The 21,169-nt window shown below is 43.3% G+C and overlaps 1 protein-coding gene across 1 annotated transcript in view; it reads right to left on the minus strand.

Annotated features, from left to right (window-relative positions):
• LOC134934229 (uncharacterized) overlaps nt 1-21,169 on the minus strand; it is a 157,644-nt gene that overhangs the window by 33,991 nt on the left and 102,484 nt on the right. Inside the window, exons 4-6 of the mRNA XM_063929713.1 lie at nt 16,801-16,921; nt 16,516-16,598; nt 9,157-9,327 (exon numbers count right to left, since the gene is read on the minus strand). Of these exons, the coding sequence (XP_063785783.1) occupies nt 9,157-9,327; nt 16,516-16,598; nt 16,801-16,921 (375 nt within the window). The remainder of the gene's footprint in view (nt 1-9,156; nt 9,328-16,515; nt 16,599-16,800; nt 16,922-21,169) is intronic.

Consider the following 21,169-nt stretch of genomic DNA (forward strand, 5'->3'; position numbering starts at 1 on the left):
GCCGGACAGCAGCATTGAGGATAGATTGGAGTGGAGAGAGGTATTTGTCAGGGAGACCAGTCAGGAGGAGATTACAGTAGTCTAGTCTGGAGATGACAAGTGAGTGGATAAGAGTCTTAGTAGCATCCTGTGTCAGAAAGTGTCTGATCCTGGAAATATTTTTAAGATGGCAGGTTTGCAAGAGGTGCTGAATGTGTGGTTTGAAGGAGAGGGAGGAGTCAAGGATTACTCCAAGACAGCGTACTTGGGTCTAGAGGAGATAGTAGTGCCATCAATAGATAATGAGATTGTAGGAGGTGAGGTTATGCGGGAGGGAGGGAAGATGATCAGCTCGGTCTAAGACATGTTAAGTTTAAGAAAGCACTAGGACATCCAAACAGAGATAGCAGAGAGACAGTTGGAGATACGAGTGAGGAGAGCAGGGGAGAGGTATGGAGAGGAAAGATAGATTTGAGTGTCATCATCATAGAGATGATATTGGAAACCAAAAGAACTAATGAGCTTATCTAGTGAGGACGTATAGAGAGAGAAAAGAAGAGGACCAAGGACAGAACCTTGGGGTACACCTACAGTTAGTGGAAGTGAGGGGGAGGTGGAGTCGTGAGAGGAGACCTACATGGGATATTTTGACCTCAGGTGGTAAATCAATGGAGGGGAGCATGATGCTATTCGTGCTCTGCTTATTAAAAATGTGAACGTGTTGGAAACAGCTTTAAGCCCTTTGGTGATTGTAGTAGAGAAAGAACAGGGTAGGTGATGGCAAATACAACAGCTAACAATAGTGAATAAATAACAGAGTTTACAAATGGCTCATGGGAGGTGAACAACAGACCACAGGCCCTAGACATCCCAGATACAATCCGGGTTAGAGAAAACAACGAGAGGGTAAATCTGTAAGAATGGTGTCCTCCACAAGCACAGTGAATTTGCTAATGCGGATTCGGAAGACTCAGGGTGCTAAAGCAGTCCATTTAGGGAGACCTTCGGTTATACCCACAGAAGACCATTTAAAAAAACCAAGAGGCAACAAAAGCCAGGCAAACAAGAAGAAAACCTGATTTATAACCTCTCCTCTAGAACTTTTAGTGACACAGAATATTATTTGTTAAACAAAACATAACTTTTTTGCCAACTAACCCTCATGATGACCTAACATGGAGGATTGACTTACATAGACTATCGCGTAACTTATGTTTACAATAATTCTTCCAAAGCAAACAGAGTGATGTAAACACCAATTCCTTTTCTGGGTTTGTTGCCAGCAGATACTCTTCCAAGTTTGAACTACAATCCACAAATACATCCATTAAGACATTTACACTGCTATTAGATGAATCAGTTACAAAATCTACAAAAGCATCAACAGGAACTCATCATAATATGACCAAGGCGGGACTATCTGCTCTAAAAGATTTGGGAAATTATAGAGACATTAATTTTACACCCATGGGAAAAAGGAGGTGATATTGTCATCCAAAATTTGGATGATTACACCAATGAAATAGACAACTGGATTATAACCACCTGTACTGACGATTAACAGGTGACCCAAAAAGGTAATACAAACAAGAACTTGATGGTATCCTGCTGACAGCCAAGATCGAGGGCAAATTGATAAGCTCTACAGAGCCCTATTACAAAAACAACACCTAAAATCCACAAGAACAAAGAAAAAACACCGGAACAGCCTATAATTTTGGCAAGGAATTCTCTATATCAGCCAATTTCCCAATTTTTATATGTCATTCTACAACCATTAGTGGTCAAGCAAACCACATTTATAAAAGACACCACCAGCTTCTTGAATTCCATCAACAGTGGTATAACACACATCCCACTGAGAACACTATTGTGTGTTATGGATGTCTGCAATCTCTATACCTGTATCCACCATGCAGGTGGACTGGAAGCTATGAACCAATTTTTACTCAAAGAAGAAGTGGAACAAATTGACCACTCTATTTTTTTTACATTGCTTGAGCTTACCCTCACACAAAACAATTTTCTTTAAATGGAAGCTTTTACAAACATCAAGCAGGGTGTGCGATGGGAAGCAACATGGCGCCATCATACGCCAACATTTTTATGTTCCAAGAAGAGTGTAAACTATTTCTGAATGACCCCTCTCTAGCGACACATATCCTATTGTACTCAAGATTCATAGACAACCTATTTATGCTCTGGACAGGAGGAGTAGAGAGCTTTAAGCAATTGATGGAATATATTAATAACTTAGCATCTCCTGTTAAGTTAAGATTCCAATGCAACGAATGGACTATCCACTATTTCGATGTACAAATCACCTTGGCCAACAATGAATGACTACAAAGGTATTTTCTAAACCAATGGACAAAAATACTCTCTTGTGAGCTAATAGTCACCATCCTAAGGCCCTCTTTAGAGGCTTGCCCAAATCGCAGATGTCCAAAACAGCAAGAATCAACAGTGATCAAGATCAGCTTGATAGTTAATTGGATACGGTGGTCTCCAGAGTTTCACAGCGTGTCTATGATCCCGACCTCCTGAAGAAAAAAAAACTAGAGGTCTCTTTGTATGATAGACAAGCACTACTTACTCCACAAAGTAAACATGTCCACCAAGAAATAATCCTTTGGAAAAACAAATATTCCACTGCCAGTACAGTGATCCAACGTGCAACAAGAGTGTCATGGCCTATCATCACCACTGATAACAGCTTACCCTGGTTCAAGAAAAAAAAGACCAGTCACCTGCTTTATAGGAGCAAGAAACATCAAGGACTCTATTGTCCATACATATATCATGGGCTTTACCGCACTACAACCAGCAACGTTTATGACAAGAGTCCCAGGCTGTTATAAATGCCTGGGATGCACCACCTGGTCACATATGATTACTGGCCAGACATTTCAACATCCACAAACCGGACAAGCAATGAGGATTAGACATGTGTTGACGTGCACAACAAATGTAATCATTTACTTAATTATGTGCCCTTGCGGCAAGGGCTATGTTGGCAAGACCAATCGGACAATTCAAGAGCATATGGCCCTCCATCGCTAAGCTATCAAGCACGCGTTGCTGAACAAAGTATCAGAGCAACCGGTCGCAAGACACTTTGCGGAATATAACCATTCCTTATCATCTTTAAGGCAAATAACCACTGGCCACATTCCAGACACCTTGAGAGGTGGCGACAGAAATACTTCACTGCTCCAGCTTGAGGCCATTTTTAAGTAATTTACATAATGTATGCTCCTCTTTAGTAGCAGTCCTTTAACCAGGACCCAGACCCTGCGCTGATATAGCAGCACTGGTCAAGGAGCCATATTAAAAGGGGTACCCTATTGGGTGAACTGGAACAATGATACATTTCATCCCTACGAGATGTAGTTATCATCCCGGCAGTCGAGATCCCAGTGGTCTGTATACCGACGCCGGTATCCTGGCTGCAAGAATGCCATCAGGGGGCCCAGGACTAATCCCACTCGTGGGTGTCCATGACACCGAGCCCGCAAGGGGCTGCGTTGTGCTCGCCCTCCTGCTGGCATTCTGGCGACCGGGATCCCAGCACCCGGTCAAGCAAACCCAATGTCATCACTACTTACAACATAGTCCAGAACACCTATTTGAACACACACACACACGCATGTACTCCCCATAGATATGTATGGTAATAGAGGTCACTATTAATGACTTAATAATTGACATCAATCGATTAACAACTCATACAACATACATATAAGATATTACATGTGACAAAATTCATTAGTTTAGATGTATAAATACATACATGTTAATCCCTCATAACAGCGTCACAGTTTGCTACAATCTTTACAGTTTAACTGTTTATATGCACCTTACCCCTATTTAGGTCTAGGTAGGTAATTATCACTTCAATATAGGTGATCGAGAAAACAGACATGTAGCCACTGCAATACTCCTAGGTACCATTAAATAGGGACCTGTAATAGCACTTATATACATAGAGACTTCAACGGCCCCTATAGTGTGACTACAGACAGAGGACAGACTATGTAAAATATGCGTAGATGGTCATTTTGTTATGTCAGGTATGACGACAGCATTTGCACAGAAATTGTGTAACCATTTTGCTTATTGTATTTATGTGTACCATGGCCCTCATTCCGAGTTGTTCGCTCGCAAGCTGCTTTTAGCAGCTTTGCACACGCTAAGCCGCCGCCTACTGCGAGTGAATCTTAGCTTATCAAAATTGCGAACGAGAGATTAGCAGTTTCTGAGTAGCTCGAGACTTACTCGGCATCTGCGATCAGTTCAGTGCTTGTCGTTCCTGGTTTGACGTCATAAAACGGCCAGTTTCCGCCCAGAAACACCCACTTCCTGTCAATCACACTACGATCACCAGAACGAAGAAAATACCTCGTAATGCCGTGAGTAAAATACCTAACTGCATAGCAAATTTACTTGGCGCAGTCGCGCTGCGGACATTGCGCATGTGCATTAGCGACTAATCGCTCCGTTGCGAAAGAAAAATAACGCGCAAACAACTCGGAATGACCATCCATGTCTGTTAAAAGGTAAAACTTGCATTTATGTAAGCATGCTATTTTCCATTTTCCCAACCTCTTCTCCCTATGTATATGCCTTCAACCAGGCGGAACCCTAGACGCTTCTATTATACATTGGTAATTGTAAGGTGTGAGGGTCTCTGTAAATGTATGACCCTTTCACTATGCACAGCCCCGGCCTGCGCACGCTAACCAGCTTCAGCGACACTATGGCAACCCGATAACTGTGGCGTGTGACGTTATGACGCCGGAAGACCCAGAGTAACGTGGCTCAGACCGCAGTGATGGCGCCGGGGACGTCCCTCTCACACTGGCGGGCTTCTTCACCTAATATAAGGTTAGCTTTGTACATAACTTGACAAAGGGTCTACGGGCACCGAAACGTTGGTGTGATGTTTTTGTGACATATCTGAATACCGTTTTTCACATACAAGACCCGGAGTGCCGCTGCTTGCTCTTGCTATGCCATTTTGATACGGAGGGCACCTGGGCAATTAGAAACAGGATCATTGGAGTGCCGGATTACCTACAACAACCCTCCCACATCTGCACTTTAAAGTGAATCTGGAGCCTCCCGCTACCCCATAAAGCTAAACAAAACCCCCGTATTTCTCTGTGCCCCTCAGGAATCCGGACTGCGCATGCATAAGTCTGGATATGACTAGGCCAGAGAAGACATAACATTGCAAGTTTTTTTTGTAGTTTGGAGAAGCTGTAACACGTTGGAAGAAAGCTATACTGCACCATGCCAGCCCTGACACCAGCCATAAGCCCCTACCTTGAGCCCATATACAATTCATATGTCCCTACCTGGGCCCTGGCACAACCGCAAGTCCTAACCCTCCCCTGCATCTTCCCTCACCCACCCTCACCATGTACCACCTGACCATAAAGCAGATGAGATAGGTGGCATCAACCAATAGTAATGCTGCTGCAGCTCCAGCCCCGTAAGCAGAGAAGGTTGTGGCCAGGCACTATCTAACTCCGCACTGCACCAACGCAGTAATAAAGCCCAGCCAATTAGCAAAAGAGATAAATGGCGGGTGCGTCTTGATACTCCACTGCCTCCCTCAAACGACAGACAGTGGCACAGAGAGAAAGTGGAAATGGGTACTTATTATGGGCAGCATAGACGGTGTAATGGTTAGCATTACTCTCTCACAGCACTGAGGTCATGGGTTCAATTCCCACCTTGGCCCTAACTGTGTGGAGTTTATATATTCTGCCCGTGCTTGCGTGGGTTTCCTCTGGGTGCTTCGGTTTCCTCCCACAATCCCAAAAATATACTGGTAGGTTAATTGGCTCCAACAAAAAATAAAAAATTAACCATAGCGTGAATTTATGTCTGTGTACATGTGGTAGGGTATATAGAATCGTAAACTCGACTGGGGCAGGGACTGATGTGAATGGCCAAATATTCTCTGTAAAGCGCTGCGGAATATGTGTGCGCTATATAAATAACTGGTAATAATAATTAAAAGAATTACCAGGGCCCAGTGCCGCAACTAGGCATTTTGGTGCCCTGTGCCAGAAAGAGAATTGGTGACCCCCACATGTGATAAATGGATTGCCAAAATAAATGGGCGTGATTTAGGTGGTAATTTAGAGTTGATCATTTTAGAGTCAATCATTTACTCTGACATGCGGGAGGACGCCCAGCACAGGGCTAGTCTTCCCCGCATGTAGGCCCTGCCCCCCCGGTACAAAAGCATCACTCGTCAGTGATGCTTTTGTACCTGACAAGCAGCTCTCTGACAGCGCAGCTCATGCGCACTGGCAGGGGGCTGACCACTGCGTCCCAGGTCGCAGCGGATGCGTGTGACATCAGCGGTCTGGACCGCGCCCTGCCAATGGCGTTTTAACACTGTTGGCACGCCCCGCGACCGCGTCTGCCTGTCAGTCAGGCAGAAGCGATCGCACCAGTGAGATGCTTTCGCATCTCTCCCTGCCTGCATGTGCGCAGTGCGCCCTGCGCATAGTAATTCAGACTGCAATGGTCGCTGCTGCAGCGATGCAGTCGGACTTACCCCGTTAGTGGGGAAGGGACATGGCCACAGAATAGAACAAATTCACATTACACCACCCAGTAGTGACTGTTATTCACAATGCACCACACGGTAATGTAGTATACCATGCCCTGCTATTATTTTTAAACACAGTTGCTCTGGCAATGCTTACCAGAGCAGAGAGATGATGGGCTGGGTACGAAATGCCGGCGGTCAGTGAGAATGCAGACACCGGACAGGGGTAAGTATTTTACCCCTTTCCCTAACCCTCCGGGGGTGTTGGCTGGGGCTATCCCTAACCCCTCCCTAGTGCCTAACCCTAATCCTCCGGGCCTTAAACCTTACCCCCACCCAGATAATCACCTTTGGAATGTTGGCGGTCCGTGTCCCGGCGACGGTCTCCTGAGGAGTGTCACATGACCGCCAGCCATCTCTTCTCCTGAAGTAACAGCTTTGTACTGAGCTCCCAGGTACTTTACATTATCTGGCTCCTAATGGCTCTGTTCCAGTTCCAGTCTGGTAAATACCAAGTCTTTGGTAATATTTACAAAACCATCTGCATCTACAAGAGACTATTCAGTGTCACCATTCTGAATCCAGTATGGTCAGCACTCCGGTTCCAGTGCGGTCACCATTTCGGTTCCTGTCCGGTCACCATTAAGCTTTCAGTCCGGTCACCATTCCGGTTACACTCCACTCCAGTATCACTCCACCTTGAAAAAGACACCCTAAGGTGTCAAAACATGTTGGAGGAGTGAAAAGGAGAGACAGATGCCGCTATACCGGCCACACACAGAACGTTGTCAGCAGTAACACTACCTGGGTTCCATTTCTATCTGTTGCTATCTCTGTGATTTACCATTGTTTGTTTCAGTTATGGAGGCATTTCTCCCTTTATTTCAGGTGTATTAAGATGTGTTTTTATACTACACCATGAGGAGCGATTTACCTGTTTTAATTCCATGATCACTCATAAGGATTGTCAAGAAACCCTGATGAGTCTGTAAAATACCATTCTGAAGTAAGCCAATGTGTAAGCACTGACAGTAACCTGCACTTTGTGGTGTAATTAATTTCAGCTGGGGATCCTCAAAAGATATTTTGATAGGAAACTACCGCACTTTTGATATGTAAGCACAAATGTGAGCATCTTCATCTATTCTTCACACTGAGGGTGTTAGAAAACTGATTTGATTCTCACCCTCGTCCGGTGTTGAAAAAAGTTTTGATACTGCTTATTTACATGTTTGACTGATAGTTTTTTTTTTCTAATTTTTTATTCTTCTTTTCATATGAAACTCCATTGAGAATACTTTGGTTTACTACCCCAAAGGAAAATTCAATGTAACAACAATATTACAGATGTTGGAAAAAATTGTCACAAGATCTGACTACCTATTTCTACCATTGTATCTAATTTGTATCAAGTTTTGGTGACTTGTGTTGGTGGACTTTGCTGCCTTTCTGGATGCGCTCATTGTCTGGTTATATTTCTATTGTATAATAGCATTCCGGTTCTAGTCCGGATATCTGCCGGTTCCAGTCTGGTCACCTGCCAGTTCTAGTACAGTCAGCATTCTGGTTCCAGTCCAGTCGCCATCTGGTTCCAATCCGGCTCCAGTTACATACCAGTTCCATTCTCTCTAGTCCGGTTCCATCCCTGTACAAGTTCCATTCTGGTTCCACCTACAGTTCAGTTCCAGTTTTATTCCAGTTCCCTCTCTAGCCTGTACAGTAAAGTTCTACAATTCAATGCACGCCTTTGGCAATCCACTTCTAAGTCACAAGCATCATTCTCCAGTACAAACCTACTGTACCAACCTACCGTACCACTATCCAAGCCTCACAACTTCATCCATACACCCTTAGTAGCAGCTTCAACACTCCATGCCTACCCAAGCCAGATCCAACCTTCTGGTTTGACAATGGTCAGTTGATTGAATCCAACATTGCTATGCCCATACTTTTGGAGGGAACTCCGATGTGGAGCCGGAGTACCAGCATGGTGAGGGAGCGCAGAGAGAGCAGAGTTCTGCTGAGAACCACATCCAGGGTCAGCAGCAAGCTACTGAGAAAGCTGTGCAGAGACCGCATGAGTGGACCTCAGCACCAGCAGGGACAGACACTGCAGCGGAAAGAAACTTGATATAAAAGTCTGGAGAGTGACACCACCATGCCACCAAAATGTAAATGGTGTCAACACAATGCGAGGATATGCCTTACAGGCTATTTTATACATAATATTAATGTCAGGTCTGTTTTTCAAATCTATCTATCTATCTATTATTCTTTTTCTTATTCTTATTATTTACGGTTTCATATATAGCGCAGCATGTTCCGTTGCGCTTTACAATTGGAATTAACAGTGATAAGACAAACTGGGTAATAACAGACAGACATAGAGGTAGGAAGGCCCTGCTCGCAAGCTTACAATCTATAGGTAAATAGGAAGGCTACACAAGGATAGGCTCTATCTATAGCATAGTAGTCTTCAGATTGCAAAGACAGTCCTGTTGCAATGTAATTAGATAAAAATGCTTCTGAAGGTTATGTGGGCAGTTCAGTTATCTATCTATCTACATATGAGTTGAGCAATATAGTGTTACATCTCTGTGCTATACCGTATAGTTGCTTATTATCGTTTGGGTTTGAGTCTGGAACATCTGGTACTGGAGTCTGGGTAGGCGTGTGACTGTCAACCATCCGGCTCTGGGTGGAGACATCTTTGTTGGGTGCTGATCTTGTGGAGAAGACAGTGGAAGTCGGGGGCTTCACTAGACACACGTGTCTTCCTGTACAGAGGAGAACTAGAGGATTATATGTAACATAAACAAATAATACAACACAGTACTACAGTATCATTCCATTGTCTCTTTGTTGCTAAAATCAAAAGCTCTTCACAAAGTATTATCTTAGTACTGTACACATTTTTGCAATCAGGCAACTGTAGATTTTGTATGTCACTTACATTTCCAAAACAATGTTTATCACTTTATATTTTCTTGATTCCAAGGCCACATTGAAGGTGAACAAATGTCTGAAATTATTTATTTGACATATATAATGGTAGATGCTCAATCAGCTTAATGATATAATTCAGGTGCTCGAAAGGGAGGGGTATTTCTGAGCAAGAAAAAAAGAGACATTGTTTACCCCAGCACCCTTAATGATAACAGTAACCAGATATAAATCCCACATAATATTAGAATTCAGAGATCTTGGTTACACATATTTGCACAAATGTGTGGTTAAGCCCCAACGCCGCATCAAGGCATCTCTGTATATTTGGGGTCCCTAGCGCTATATCTAGGTGCAGGGTGTGGCACCCCAAAACACCAGCAAAAGCCAGAAAGCCCAGGGCAGCATAACAGTGAAAAAACTATAGTGTTAATAAATGAATATTTAGGATGCCGAAGCTATAGAGAAGGGGATACAAAAATGTAATGTAATTAAAATAGAGAAATAGTGTTGAGAAATTAATAAGTGAAAAGTGTTAATAGAATGTAAAGGTATGCCACACTAAGGCCATCCAGCTCAGCCAGTCCAGTTTATTAACACTATAGTAGTGTTCACTGTAGGAGTGAACTGGGGCAGGGCGCCGGACTCAGCGGGGCACACGTGCGCGCGCGGCGTAGCCGCGCGCGCGCCCGAAATGGGGGCGTGGCCACGCAAATTAGGGGGCGGTGCGGCCCACAGACGCTACTATAGAGAGCGTCTGTGGCCGGCGACGTCACTGTTGGGGGCGTGCCCAGCACCTCCGTCGGTGCTGGGCTTCCCCCAGCCCTCTCCCAATGCGTAAATGGATGCCGCGCGCATGCGCACGGCATCTATACACGCCGGGAGGGCAGGGAGCGGGCGGCTGTTATAGCAGGGCGCCGCAAAAGGGCAGGGCGGGTTTTGCCTGTTAAAAAACGGGCAGGGCGCGGCGCCCTGCTAAAACAGCCTAGAGGGAACACTACTATAGTTTTTTCACTGGTATGCTGCCCTGGGATTTCTCGCTTATGCTGGTGTTTTTGGATGCCACACCCTGCACCTATATATAGCACTAGGGACCCCAAATATACAGAGATGCTTTGATGCGGCTTTGGGGCTTAGTCACACATTTGCTCAAATATGTGTAACCAAGATCTCTGAATTCTAATATCATGTGGGATTTATATCTGGTTACTGTTATCATTCAGGGTGCTGGGGGTAACAATGTCTCTCTTTTTTTCATGATTTATTTGACCTCAGGATTTACGTCACGAAAATCTACAAGTCTTATACGGATGTATAGACTGTTGTTTTGCAATTAGTAGATGTTTTATACAAACCTACTTGGATTCTAGGTTTAGTGTCTCTTTCAGGTTGGTAACCAAAAGAAACAAAAAAAAATGTTGATGGAAGGCTTGATAGAGGCCCAAGTTAATTCCCAGTGTCAGTTAATATTGATTTTGGGTAAGTAACTTTGTGACAGCCAGCTCAATGAGGCGCAAATGGTGCTGTAAATCCTATGGAGGGTGAAGGGTGATGGAGTAGCCTTGGATCCCCCTGATCAACCAAACCTCCCTGCTGGGTTTATTTATGGCTGGGACTTGTCAGAGAAACGGGGCTCCGAAGAGGGTGATGGGCTACTTAAAAAAAATGTTTATTATACGTGTTAGTGCATGTTTAAAAGTAGCATATTAGTAATAAATGGTATTATTGGTTTATTATAACCTATTCATTCGTCTATCTATCTATCTATCTATCTATCTATCTATCTATCTATCTATCTATCTATCTATCTATCTATATATACACACACACATAACAGACAAAGAGGGCCAGGGGTGCTAATCCCCACCCCTAAATTTCCCTTCAGCACACTAAAAAATTACCTGTAACCATACCTGAACCTATCTGGTAATAGAAATTTAGAGAATTGGTCACACATGTTTGCAAACGCATGTTTAAGCTGCTGAGCAACTTCACGGCTTCTTTGATATCAGCAGTCCTAACACTACATAATAGCAGTGCTCACATAGGACCAAGTAATTTGTCACAGTAGGCCTCATGATAAAGGCTAATACTAAAACACATCCAGACAGAGAGCTAAGCTACCCGGGAGCAACCCCCAGGATCTCCCATTGGCACTACAAGAAACAGCATGCCTTCCAAATACTGCTCCCATTCAATGCCTCTCGCACACAAGCAGACAAACAATGGTAGTTGCTCCCCATTTCCAGCACCTGATACACAATTATCTCCAGGAATGACCGAGCAACTACCATTGTTTGTCTGCTTGTGTGCGAGGGGCATTGAATGGGAGCAGTATTTGGAAGGTATGCTGTTTATTGTAGTGCCAATGGGAGATCCTGGGGGTGGCTCCTGGGTGAGTTAGCTCTCTCTCTGGATGTGTTTTAGTATTAGCCTTTATCATGTGTGACTAATTCTCTGACTTTCTATTATCAAATAGGTTCAGGTATGGTTACAGGCAATTTTTAGTGTGCTGAATGGAAATTTAGGGCTGGGGATTTGCACCCCCGGCCCTCTCTGTCTGTTGTTTGTCTGTGACCCCTCCCCCTTTCCAGCACCTGATACATAATTACCTCCAGTAATGACCGAGCAACTACCATTGTTTGTCTGCTTATATATATATATATATATATATATATAAAAAAAGGGGGGGGGGGGGGAATATAGCGACCAACGGTGTCTTTAAAAACTCACAAAGAAGGTAAAAAATATAAATACAATTTATTCACATAAAATAAAGTTTTCACATAAGGTTTTACAAATAAAAATATATCTTAATAACAGTTCTCTTTAAAAAATGGGATAAAAACAATTTACACAATTCTAAGTATATTACCAGTTAAAAATGGATAAGAAGATTGTAACTTAACTGGATATAAGGTCACTGCCAGGTCGCTATATTCCCCCCCCCCCCCTTTTTTTACATTCTCTTATATCGCAGGGAACTACCATCCCTGTCTGGGGGTCAGCTGACACCCTTTTGAATCTTTAGGGAGTGTCTATTTTAAACTTTACTTTTTATATTATATGTTATTTCCTATTTCTAATAATTGTGAAACACAAGTGGCGCAATAACTCCCCCCTATCCATATATATATATATATATATATATATATATATATATATACATACATACATACATACATATTTACACTCACTTTTTCATCAATTTAGAAAAGGATTTCCCCTGAGGAAAACCTTGCTGGTTGAAACAGCTGTTGGGCCATAGCTGTCAGATTGTGCTTCACATGGATTTTTCTTGGAGAATAAAACTCTTTTCACATTCATCTAACCATGAGTGCTGGTAATTTATTTTTCTAAATTGCTGAAAAAGTGAGTGTATATATTATTATCTTTTACCCTGCACCACCACCTTGCCAATGATTTACAATAGCTTTGAGTGCTGTTTTTCTCCAAAACTATATATATATATATATATATATATATACAGTACCAGTCAAAAGTTTGGACACACTTTCTCATTCATTTGAATGGGAAAGTGTGTCCAAACTTTTGACTGGTACTGTACGTATATATATATATATATATATATATATATATAGAACAAGGGTATTAGAAGTACTTTCAGAACACCATGATTTGCATATAAGCATTAGTCCTGTGTATCTTCCAGTATCCTATATCCTGTAGTCCAAGTGTCATTGTTGTGATTTTGTGATGGATTATGATATATTAGGCAACATCTAATCCTTTATCAGGGCTGTCACTGGGGTCACAAACACCAGATGCAGCAGAAAAGGACACTTTCCTGCACTGTGGACACGCTCCACTGAAGATGTGGGGTGGCATCACAGGAAGAGGGCGTAGCCTCACAGCCTGACCCTGTTTTTTGCCACTCCCCGCGTGTGCCCAGCATCCCCAGTGATGCTGGGCTGCCCCAGGAGACTTGTGTGGCTGCACTGCCAGCTCCTACACTGTATCAGGAACAGAGTGCTGCATGTAATGCTACAATGCAGCACCCGGCTCCTGTCAGTGAGTAAGGTGATACCCAGGTGCGGTCCACCCCCCCTAGTGGTGACACTGAACTTTATGTTTACTAATTGTAATTCTTTTAATTAACAGCATGGTGTCCTGCAATTGGCTCATGATGTGTCAGGGAAATATTATATCACTGCTTTCAATCCCCTGACCTGCTTGGAGACAGGGTGTCAGTCAGATATAGAGAGATGCTCAGATCAGGGAACAGATAACAGTTTATGGGAAGCAGGGTTGTAATTAGGTGTGTGCGGATGGGGCACCGCACATAGCGCTGAAGGGTAGGGGGCGTTGTTGGCAGCACTTGTCAATTATCTGTTTTAATTGCTTTCACTTGCAACTTCCCCCCTTTTTGAAGACCAGCATCTCCTGACTGCCGCTGTCTCCTACCCTGACCCCTTCTGGCACTAATACCTAACCAACTTTCACACTGTTCTTTATTACATTTCAAGTTGCTGACATACCCGGGATTCAAACCCATCGCCTGTGGCATTGCAGTCAGACAATGTAGTCATTGAGCTATCTGCCCTTGCATAGAAAGCTAGAGAATTCTAACTATTTGAAGCTTACCTTGTAGTTTGTGAAAAAATTATCAGCATTGAGGCTGAGCAGATTTATGTAGTGTGTGGCTGTAGGAGATATATAAATTGTGGGAAGGGGCATCATTGTATGGGCTTTCTATGGGATCAATCTTGCAGTGCCCCTTCTCCATGAGGCATGCGCCTTATGTCCCTATTGAAAAAAAATGGCGGGATGCGCCAATTCTCTCTCTGGCACAGGGAACCAAAAAGTCTAGTTACGGCTCTGATGGGAAGGTCATAAAGTTTTGTACAGTGACTATTGTCACTAATATGTTAATGTTCATATGGCATGTTAATCTACTCCTCAAATACCTTGAAGATCGGTGATCCTATATCAAAGACCCCGACCAACACAAACCCATACACTGAAAGAATGTTATTATGTTGACAAGCAGGAACATTGCTAATTTGCATTGACATTGAAAGCCAAAAAAAGAATGTGGGCTATGTAACAGCCCAGACAGGGATAAATACCGTATCCCACATGTGAAACATTGTACAGTATATCAGAGCCAGTCTGACATCAGAAATTGGTCCATCTTCTTGTGTCTCCACCCAGATTCATGTAAGTGAGACTGTTCATTCATTTTTCCTTTTTGTTTAGAGATTTTTTTCCCCATAATACTATCTTTGTGTTTCATTCTTACTGATTTTGTACATACTTTAAGCGTTGTATCTTTCTCATATTAAACTTAATTTAATAAGATTGGTCTCTGTGTTTCCTATCTGATCCAATTTGTCTGTGTATTTGTCTTATCCAGGATATACACTGCTCAAAAAAAATAAAGGGAACACTAAAATAACACATCCTAGATCTGAATGAATGAACTATTATTATTAAATACTTTGTTCTTTACATAGTTGAATGTGCTGACAACAAAATCACACAAAAATTATCAATGGAAATCAAATTTATTAACCCATGGAGATCTGGATTTGGAGTCACCCTCAAAATTAAAGTGGAAAAACACACTACAGGCTGATCCAACTTTGATGTAATGTCCTTAAAACAAGTCATACCATACCACCCTCATGGAGTCTGTTTCTGATCGTTTGAGTAGACACATGCACATTTGTGGCTTGCTGGAGGTCATTTTGCAGGGCTCTGGCAGTGCTCCTCCTGTTCCTCCTTGCACAAAGGCGGAGGTAGCGGTCCTGCAGCTGGGTTGTTGCCCTCCTATGGCCTCCTCCACGTCTCCTGATGTACTGGCCTGTCTCCTGGTAGCGCCTCCATGCTCTGGACACTACGGTGACGGACACAGCAAACCTTCTTGCCACACCTCGCATTGATGTGCCATCCTGGATGAGCTGCACTACCTGAGCCACTTGTGTGGGTTTTAGGGAGGTCATACAGGCATGTGGAGGCCACACAGACTACTGAGCCTCATTTTGACTTCTTTTAAGGACATTACATCAAAGTTGGATCAGGCTGTAGTGTGTTTTCCACTTTAATTTTGAGGGTGACTCCAAATCCAGACGTCCATGGGTTAATAAATTTGATTTCCATTGATAATTTTTGTGTGATTTTGTTGTCAGCACATTCAACTATGTAAAGAACAAAGTATTTAATAAGAATATTTCATTCATTCAGATCTAGGATGTGTTATTTTAGTGTTCCCTTTATTTTTTTTGAGCAGTGTATATCCTGGATAAGACAAATACACAGACAAATTGGATCAGATAGGAAACACAGAGACCAATCTTATTAAATTAAGTTTAATATGAGAACGATACAACGCTTAAAGTATGTACAAAATCAGTAAGAATGAAACACAAAGATAGTCTTATGGGAAAAAAAAATCTAAACAAAAAGGAAAAATGAATGAACAGTCTCACTTACATGAATCTGGGTGGAGACACAAGAAGTATTTAATAAGAATATTTCATTCTTTCAGATCTAGGATGTGTTATTTTAGTGTTCCCTTTATATTTTTGAGCAGTGTATATCTCTAGTGCAGGTTATTATTTAGATAATGATAACTGTAATTGCATAGGGAGATCAGAAACGTCCTACTTGGACTGTCTCGCTCCTGCAATCTTTTCCGTGGTGGCAGTTAAATTTGACAAATTGATAGCGAGTGGAGCAGATATTGGGGGGTGTAATAATTCCAGTAAACAGTCCAGACGGTTTCTGATTAACTGTGTCAGACTGACCTTGACAAAGTTATGGACAGTGGCTAGAGATTGGAGCCTGGCCTGGCGTTTTGCACAGGATTGGTGGTCTTTAGTATTAGGGATGGGGCACAACCATGTAGATGAGGGCATGACCCTACTCCCATTGTGAAAGGGGCATGGCTACAGCTCCCTGGCAGGCCCAAACAAAGGTACTCTGCGCCACCATATCAGTGCCTATGGCAAAACAATACTTTATCCCCCTGTATTATTTATAACTCTGAAGACCCTCACCTCTGTCAATGCAGCTGATAACATCCTGCACCCGTTTTTCCAAAAACTGATCAAGACAAATATTTCCTCTTGGTAATGTAAAGCTGAAAAGAAGAAAAGAAGACAGCAGGTAGAGACAAGAGTGAGAGGAAAGGAGTAATGGTTAGAGGTAGGATACAGGTAGGAAATAGGTTCGGAGGACAACCAGACAGAGGGCACAAGCTAGAGTGAGATTTCATCTTAGCTGAAGATAAGAATGAGTTGGAATAGGACAGTTTGGTTACAGGATATTGATATTGCTCTTACTTAAAGACGTTGGTGCGACAAACAGCATATGATGCTTTCTCCACTAGAAATGGAAAATAAGATTCTTTCCATGGTGCTGTCTTTTGACAGCATTTGAAGCCGCTGACCCATTGAGAAAATCCTGAGAAATGAACAGAAAAAGATGGTTAGGACAGATAGTACATTCATATGTATATATGTAATAAACTGTTTTATGTATAATAGGTGTAAACATCTGAGTATATCAATAAAGGGAGAGAGCTAGTGATGAATCCAGCAGCCCAAGCAGGACAGGGATGTGCGGTGAGGTAAATGGCTGGTGAGAGACTTTCTGGTACCGGAGCCAGATTTACACACACTATGGGGTATATTTACTAAGGTCCCGATTTTGACCGAGATGGTGTTTTTTCTTCAAAGTGTCATATCGGGAATTTACTAAACTCCAATCACGGCAGTGATGAGGGCATTCATATTTTTTTGGAAGTCCAAGTTAAAAAATATGAATGAATACACCATCGGTCAAATACACCTGCAAATTGGTAGAACTCGGTAATTTACTAAAAAATGTAATTCACAAAATAACCAAACACTGCCGTGAAAAAATACAAATCGTAAGAAAGTGCTCAAATAAAACAGACCTGCTTTTTTTTACCGTGTTCTGATATGCATGCACGGATCCATGAGATCCGTGCATGTTTATCAGTGGGAAGGGGTGTGAAAGTGTTAATTTTTATGAAAAAAATGCGTGGGGTTTCCCCCTCCTAAGCAAAACCAGCCTCGGGCTCTTTGAGCCGGTCCAGGTTAAAAAAATTTTCCCCATATTTTTTCAACCAGGATCGGCTCAAAGAGACCGAGGCTGGTTTTGCGTAGGAGGGTGGACCCCACGCATTTTATTTTGTTCATTTTAACTAAGTTTAACTTTTTACGAACGGTGCACAATGAAGCCCAGCACGGATCGCACAGATCCGGCCGAGATTCATTGTGTTAAAGTCGGCAGTGTTTTACAATTCACTCCCGTAAAACACTGCCAAAAAATACGAATGACATCGAAATCGGTAAATACGAAAATGCAGAATACGACAGCTTAGTAAATTAGTCATAATAAATTCAAAAAGTTGCAAATTTACACTTTCGATGTCATTCGTGTTTGAACTTTAACCTCATTCCTGAAAATACGAATTTTAGTAAATATACCCCTATGTGAGCCAAAGGGTTCATGTGGGCATTATACACAGGTGCAGCAGTATATACATGTGTGCATTATACACAGGTGCAGCAGTATATACATGTAGGCATTATACACAGGCGCAGCAGTATATACATGTGGGCATTATACACAGGCGCAGCAGTATATTCATGTGGGCATTATACACAGGTGCAGCAGTCTATACATGTGGGCATTATGCACAGGTGCAGCGGTATATACATGTGGGCATTATGCACAGGTGCAGCAGTACATACATGTGGGCATTATACACAGGCGCAGCAGTATATACATGTGGGCATTATGCACAGGTGCAGCAGTACATACATGTGGGCATTATACACAGGTGCAGCACTATATACATGTGGGCATTATACACAGGTGCAGCAGTACATACATGTGGGCATTATGCACAGGTGCAGCAGTACATACAGTACATGTAGGCATTATACACAGGCGAAGCAGTATATACATGTGTGCATTATACACAGGTGCAGCAGTATATACATGTGGGCATTATACACAGGTGCAGCAGTATATACATGTGGGCATTATACACAGGTGCAGCTGTATATACATTAGAGATGTGCACTTGAAATTTTTCGGGTTTTGTGTTTTGGTTTTGGGTTCGGTTCCGCGGCCGTGTTTTGGGTTCGACCGCGTTTTGGCAAAACCTCACCGAATTTTTTTTGTCGGATTCGGGTGTGTTTTGGATTCGGGTGTTTTTTTAAAAAAACACTAAAAAACAGCTTAAATCATAGAATTTGGGGGTCATTTTGATCCCAAAGTATTATTAACCTCAAAAACCATAATTTACACTCATTTTCAGTCTATTCTGAATACCTCACACCTCACAATATTATTTTTAGTCCTAAAATTTGCACCTAGGTCGCTGGATGACTAAGCTAAGCGACCCTAGTGGCCGACACAAACACCGGGCCCATCTAGGAGTGGCACTGCAGTGTCACGCAGGATGTCCCTTCCAAAAAACCCTCCCCAAACAGCACATGACACAAAGAAAAAAAGGCGCAATGAGGTAGCTGTGTGAGTAAGATAAGCGACCCTAGTGGCCGACACAAACACCGGGCCCATCTAGGAGTGGCACTGCAGTGTCACGCAGGATGGCCCTTCCAAAAAACCCTCCCCAAACAGCACATGACGCAAAGAAAAAAAGAGGCGCAATGAGGTAGCTGTGTGAGTAAGATAAGCGACCCTAGTGGCCGACACAAACACCGGGCCCATCTAGGAGTGGCACTGCAGTGTCACGCAGGATGTCCCTTCCAAAAAACCCTCCCCAAACAGCACATGACGCAAAGAAAAAAAGAGGCGCAATGAGGTAGCTGTGTGAGTAAGATAAGCGACCCTAGTGGCCGACACAAACACCGGGCCCATCTAGGAGTGGCACTGCAGTGTCACGCAGGATGGCCCTTCCAAAAAACCCTCCCCAAACAGCACATGACGCAAAGAAAAAAAGAGGCGCAATGAGGTAGCTGTGTGAGTAAGATAAGCGACCCTAGTGGCCGACACAAACACCGGGCCCATCTAGGAGTGGCACTGCAGTGTCACGCAGGATGTCCCTTCCAAAAAACATTCCACAAACAGCACATGACGCAAAGAAAAATTAAAGAAAAAAGAGGTGCAAGATGGAATTGTCCTTGGGCCCTCCCACCCACCCTTATGTTGTATAAACAGGACATGCACACTTTAACCAACCCATCTTTTCAGTGACAGGGTCTGCCACACGACTGTGACTGAAATGACGGGTTGGTTTGGACCCCCACCAAAAAAGAAGCAATTAATCTCTCCTTGCACAAACTGGCTCTACAGAGGCAAGATGTCCACCTCATCATCATCCTCCGATATATCACCGTGTACATCCCCCTCCTCACAGATTATCAATTCATCCCCACTGGAATCCACCATCTCAGCTCCCTGTGTACTTTGTGGAGGCAATTGCTGCTGGTCAATGTCTCCACGGAGGAATTGATTATAATTCATTTTAATGAACATCATCTTCTCCACATTTTCTGGATGTAACCTCGTACGCCGATTGCTGACAAGGTGAGCGGCGGCACTAAACACTCTTTCGGAGTACACACTTGTGGGAGGGCAACTTAGGTAGAATAAAGCCAGTTTGTGCAAGGGCCTCCAAATTGCCTCTTTTTCCTGCCAGTATAAGTACGGACTGTGTGACGTGCCTACTTGGATGCGGTCACTCATATAATCCTCCACCATTCTTTCAATGTTGAGAGAATCATATGCAGTGACAGTAGACGACATGTCCGTAATCGTTGTCAGGTCCTTCAGTCCGGACCAGATGTCAGCATCAGCAGTCGCTCCAGACTGCCCTGCATCACCGCCAGCGGGTGGGCTCGGAATTCTGAGCCTTTTCCTCGCACCCCCAGTTGCGGGAGAATGTGAAGGAGGAGATGTTGACAGGTCGCGTTCCGCTTGACTTGACAATTTTCTCACCAGCAGGTCTTTAAACCCCAGCAGACTTGTGTCTGCCGGAAAGAGAGATCAAAGGTAGGCTTTAAATCTAGGATCGAGCACGGTGGCCAAAATGTAGTGCTCTGATTTCAACAGATTGACCACCCGTGAATCCTTGTTAAGCGAATTAAGGGCTCCATCCACAAGTCTCACATGCCTAGCGGGAATCGCTCCGTGTTAGCTCCTCCTTCAATGTCTCCAGCTTCTTCTGCAAACCCTGATGAGGGGAATGACCTGACTCAGGCTGGCAGTGTCTGAACTGACTTCACGTGTGGCAAGTTCAAAGGGCATCAGAACCTTGCACAACGTTGAAGAATCATTCTCCACTGCGCTTGAGACAGGGTGCATTCCACCTCCTATATCGTGCTCAATTGTATAGGCTTGAATGGCCTTTTGCTGCTCCTCCAACCTCTGAAGCATATAGAGGTTGAATTCCACCTCGTTACCACTTCTTGCTTCAGATGATGGCAGGGCAGGTTCAGTAGTTTTTTGGTGGTGCTCCAGTCTTCTGTACGTGGTGCCTGTACGCCGAAAGTGTCCCGCAATTCTTCTGGCCACCGACAGCATCTCTTGCACGCCCCTGTCCGTTTTTTTAAAAAATTCTGCACCACCAAATTCAAGGTATGTGCAAAACATGGGACGTGCTGGAATTTGCCCATATTTAATGCACACACAATATTGCTGGCGTTGTCCGAT

The sequence above is a fragment of the Pseudophryne corroboree genome, chromosome 6 (assembly GCF_028390025.1).
Source record: "Pseudophryne corroboree isolate aPseCor3 chromosome 6, aPseCor3.hap2, whole genome shotgun sequence".
In the NCBI taxonomy this organism is placed as follows: Eukaryota; Metazoa; Chordata; class Amphibia; order Anura; family Myobatrachidae; genus Pseudophryne; species Pseudophryne corroboree.